The 5,263-nt window shown below is 42.5% G+C and overlaps 1 protein-coding gene across 2 annotated transcripts in view; it reads left to right on the plus strand.

The window, feature by feature from the left end:
- The window catches only part of stim2b (stromal interaction molecule 2b), a 79,127-nt gene extending 74,042 nt beyond the window's left edge, over nt 1–5,085 (plus strand). For both annotated transcript variants that reach the window (XM_050067675.1, XM_050067674.1), the window contains exon 12: nt 474–5,085. In XM_050067675.1, coding sequence (XP_049923632.1) covers nt 474–1,113 — 640 coding nt within the window. In that variant the 3' untranslated portion in view covers nt 1,114–5,085. The remainder of the gene's footprint in view (nt 1–473) is intronic.
- Nucleotides 5,086–5,263: the final 178 nt, after the last annotated feature.

Below are 5,263 nucleotides of genomic sequence, written 5' to 3' on the forward strand. Positions count from 1 at the left end.
GATTTCTAAATAAACATTCACCTCGTCGCTAGATAGACCTACTCCTGAAAAACTCGTGCGCAAGGCTTTTTGTCCCTACGAGGCCACCGTCATTTACCCGACGGGAGGGGTGAGCGAGTGAGCCCTGCAATCTAGAATTTGACCACTGATGTCACTGTTTTCAACCCATTTTACACACTGGCCCTTTAAGTTGTACAAATTCAATACAAAAAAGTGCAGTTATTCAAACTACCAAAACCCGTTGACATTAAATGAGCCACTTTAATTCACGTGATCATTTTTGTGATTTTGCTCTCTGGTTAGCTGTAAAAATTTAGCTTGAAACAGAGGTCCACGCTGACCTACATGCCAAATTATCTACATTAAAATAACAAAGACATTTTCTTTCTTTTTTCTTTAGTAAACTACACATTGCTCTAATTTGTTTGCTCGTCTTGTGTTGTGACCGCTGTGCGTCTCCTCTCCTCTTTCAGGGAACCGGCTCAGGAGTGCAGCTCCGACACAGACTCTCTCAACTCTTCCATGGGTCGCAAGCAGCTGCACAACCCCTGCACACCGGGCTCGGACACCCCGTACCGCAAGATCTCCCGCGAGGAGCTGCTGCTGTTCAGCCAGAATCCAGAGCTTCCCTCGTCCACCCCCGCCACCTCCACCACCCACACCACCAGCAGCAGCAGCAGCAGCAGTCTCAGGGACTCCACGCCTCCTCCTCTGCCGCCCACTCCGGCCACCACCCCCTCCGGCCCGCCCTCCACCTCGCCGTCCCCGGCTTTGGAGCACCACCCGTTTGCACACAGAGGCTCGCCTGACCTCACCCGCATCATACCCGAGTCCCAAAGTGCAACCTTCTCGCAGGGCAACGCCACCTCTCCGACGGGCAAGGGCGTGTACAACGGCATCCTGGAGAAGTCCTACAGCTTTGGCCAGCTGCCCGCGAGCATGCTGCCCAACGTGGGGCGCTACCCGTCTCTTACCTCCCTGGACTCGGAGGGCCGGAGCGTGGGGAGGGAACACAAGCTCCTGAGCACCTCCTCCCAGGACTCCAGCGACAATGGAGAGAAAATCAAGCGCTCCTCCTCTAAAATCAAAAGCTTATTTAAGAAGAAAAAATAAAACTTGCAGAGTGAGATAGTGTGTGAGCAAGAGAAATAAAATATAAAGAGTTGTTTTAGCCCTAATACTAAAAAAAAGGACATCACTGAAAGCTAAAACATTTCATTATCTCTCATTATTTCTTCTTTTGGTCGTCAAAGATGGAATGTAGCTCAGTCTGGGTGCCTTTAAACGCCTCGGACTGGTAGCCTTATTTTTCAATAATGCCTTTTTATTTAGTTCACTCATAGCCTCACCTGCACAGGTCAAGGAAAAGTCAATAAAAGGTCAGAGGTCATGATAGTTTGTCATCCACTCAGCCAGAACACATGACCTGTTCACAGTCTTCTGTTCATTTTGGTTCGAACCAAAAAGTCACCATGTGTAAAGGTCTAAAGGTGCAGTCCATAAATGTGTACATGTAGTACAGAATAATGTTTGCTGTTTGCACTGGAAGTATTGAAATCACACTTTTAGTAGTGACAGTATCACCACACAAAAAACAGCTTGTACGATTTTTTTAAAGGAACACTTCACCCTCAAATGATAATTTGTGTGTCAGTTACTCGCCCTGTGTTACATTGAATTTGTGAAGAAACCTTTTGTTTTCCCGCATGCCTCCACGGTGAACGAAGAATCCAAAAACGGATAAAATTCTTGATGAATTAAAGTCACAGGGGTCCATGTTTCACAACAGCAAAACTACATCAAAAAATCTGTTTACAAACTCTCACACAACTCGTGTAGCGTAATCTCAAGTCTCATTTATCAGTCGTATGGTAAGGACGTCCCAAGTACGCAGCTCGTCTGGACAGGCTACTGAACAGGAAGTGAATCTTATCTGTGCTCCCTTCAAAGTCAGACTCCACTGACAAAAACAGTAATTTTACCTCACTGAACATGAGAGCTGCTGGTCTACTGCTGCCTCGATCAGTTTTTTCGATTGCGTTTCTGTGTGACTTTGGTGAATCCAAACTAATCCTTTAAAACAACAAAATCACACAAATAAAGTAACCGATTGAGGCAGCAGTGTTTTAACGATACTGAGGTTTCTAACTTTGATACAATCCCTTAAAAATAGGTATAAAAATAATCTTTATTTATAAAGCGCTTTTCAAAACAGAGTAAATAAAAATCTAAATGAACTTAAAACCCAAGTAAAATCAGGAAAGGCTTTCCGATAAAAGTATGTTTTAAGAAAGGACTTAAAAGCGATCACTGACTTGACCGACCTGATTTCCTTGGGCAGATTGTTCCAGAGTCTCGGGGCCCTGACAGCAAACGCTCTGTCCCCTTTAGATTTCAGCCGAGCCTCTGGAACAGACAAAAGACCTCTGCTGCCCGAGGACGTCAAAGTACGTCCTGGCGTGTACGGTACGAAGAGGTCAAAGATAGGGTTGAGACAGAGATCATGAGAGCCTTAAAGTAATCAGTAAAATCTTAAGCCAGTGTAAAGAGGCTAAAAGTCTGAATTCTAAACAGCCTAGTGTCGATTGATACGTTTTTGATTCAGGCAAGAATAGAGGCAGTTGTGAGGAGATGAAGGCGCATAAAATATCTATATTCAATGCTATTTTCAATACCATGATGAAAAATTGATATTGACAGTAGGAAATTAAATTTTTTTTATTAAAAGAGAAAATGCAACAATGCTATAACACGACAACAACGACCTTTCTTGGTTAGTAGCAGAAAACAGAATGACATGATGCGAGTTTTTGCGTTACGTTACTCCCGTGAGTTTGAACGCTAGAATATTTTGTGTTGACTTGCGTCATATGCACTTGGGATCCCTGAATCGATGAATAATCTTCTGCCGTATGACGTCCTTGGCGACTAACGTCCCTGCAGAATCTCAATGCTGTTGGCTCTCATGGCTCAAATTGGTCACTGAAGTTAAGATTTTTCAACTCTAGCGAATAAGCGTATGACACAAAATTGTGCTACTTGCTTCATTCACGTCATTCGTGTCGCATCCATTGCATTCAACTGTTACCAGTGACAGCTTACCGATTCTGAAATGTAGTTGGGAACACGCTGGCTTCTTAACATTAAATTAACTTGGCTCGTTATTAGCTGGTAACTAGCTTCTAGCGGTTCGGACCACTCTGCAGAAGGAAGGACGGCGAGGCGTTCGGGTGCTGTTCAGTCCCCACCACATAACAATAAACGTCTTTTTCTGTTTTGCGCCCGGTGTGAACACAACATAATAGATAACGAGATAATCGTGTATTGATACTGCGCAAGATGAGTATTAAAACTGTTTGAAATATTCAGAATTAAAATGTGTTGATAAACCAATATTTGGGACAACATTACAAAGCAGAGGTAGACCAGTAGCTCCCGTTATCAGCAAAGTAAAACTGCTGTTTTTGTCAATGGAGTCTGGCTTTGAAGAGAGCATTGATAAATTTCGCTTTCAGTTCAGTTCCCTGTCAGAAAGAAAAGTGTGTTTGGGCAGTACTTAGCATATGACTGGATAAATGAGACTTGGATTATACTGCTCGAGTCATGTGAGAGTTTGTAAGCAGATGTTTTGATGTAGTTTTGCTGTTGTTAAACATGGACCCACATGACTTCAATTGATCAAGAATTTTCTCAGTTTTTGGATTCTTCGCCCACTGTGGAGACATGCGAGAAAAACAAATTTGTTCTCATGAAATTAACGTAACACTGGGTGAGTAACTACAAATAATCATTTTGTGGGGGGAAAAAAAAATTCTTTCTAAAGCGCCCTAACTTCTCCCCGTTCAAATTATGGATTGCATCTTGCGTGTTTGAGTCCTAAACTCGCATACTTGATGAATTTCCTTTGGGGAAAAAAAAAAAAAAAAAAAAATCCTGCTAAAAGTTTGTTGCACTACTGCTTTCCTGGTATTTTGGGAAAGAGCCGCTGCTTGCGGAGTACATATTGAATAAAGATATAGAGATGAGAGACATGCATGGGCAGCGGCAGTGGAAATGCAGCACTTAATGCCAGAGCCAAAATTACGTGACGCATCTTCAATGCTGTTACTTATGTTTGTCTCAATATATATAAATATATATATATATATATATATATATATACTTTGTTTTCACATGATTATGTTCTTATAGATGTTTTTAAATAGATTTATATTGGTGGGGGTTCCTACTGTATGAAAGGAAGTTTAATGAATATGCAGATTTAACCCGCACCAGTCATTTTCCCTGTAATCTTGCCGTCCCTTAATACTTGATTAACTGTGTCCTGTAGCCATACCAACATACCATTTACATTCTTTGTCTTAAATACCCTTCCCCCTTAAAAAAGTTTGGTGTCACTACCAGATTTTTGTCAAATTGTCTGTGCAAATAATTCTTTATGTGGTTGGAGTGCCATATTCACGGTGCGTTTAAGGATACACGAGTGCCAGGAGGACTGTCTCTACTGTGACGACATGGCCTCTCCCATCTTTGTTTCCAGGCTTTTTGTTTTTAAAGACAAACACTAAGGATTATCTGTTCATCAAAGGAACTATTTGATCCAGATCTGATCAATACACCAACACCTGCTCCCCCCCCCACACACTAAGCTCGAAGCCGACCCACGCAATACGGTCCCGTTCCTGTTCCTCACCTCTGGGCCCGCACCGAGCGCACTGATGTCAAGAGCTCCTGCTTCACACTGTGATTTCTGCCTTCTTCCCTTCATCCTGGACCTGGCTGTCACTGCTGCAGTTTAACACGAGACAAGGGGTCATGTGACTACACGATGAAGTGTCAGGGGGCGATGCTGCCGTGTACGAGGTGTGTCTGGGCGACAGGACGATGCGAGGATCCAGTGGCCTCTGTTTTTAAAGGAAAAAGTCTATATTTAGAAGTCTGTGGCAGAACAGCACACAATGAAGGAAACGAAAGACAGAACTGCAAGACGAGGAAATCTGAATGTTTACGAGACATTAGGGGTTTTTTGAGAACATTTTGTGTGTGAATATTTGTATACTGTAGAAGAATTAATAAAAAAAAATGGAGGCATTGGAGATGTTTCAGAGTCGTGTTTATGCTGCAAACTACGCCAACACTGTTTATGACTGTCCAGCCAAAATTGGAAATGAACCTAAGAATTCGGTAATTATGGAATAATTTTTATGATTAAAAACAGTGACCCCAAAAATGCACAAGTAACCACAGTTTTAGTGTTTTATCA

This window comes from Epinephelus moara, chromosome 17 (genome assembly GCF_006386435.1).
Source record: "Epinephelus moara isolate mb chromosome 17, YSFRI_EMoa_1.0, whole genome shotgun sequence".
Lineage (NCBI taxonomy): Eukaryota > Metazoa > Chordata > Actinopteri > Perciformes > Serranidae > Epinephelus > Epinephelus moara.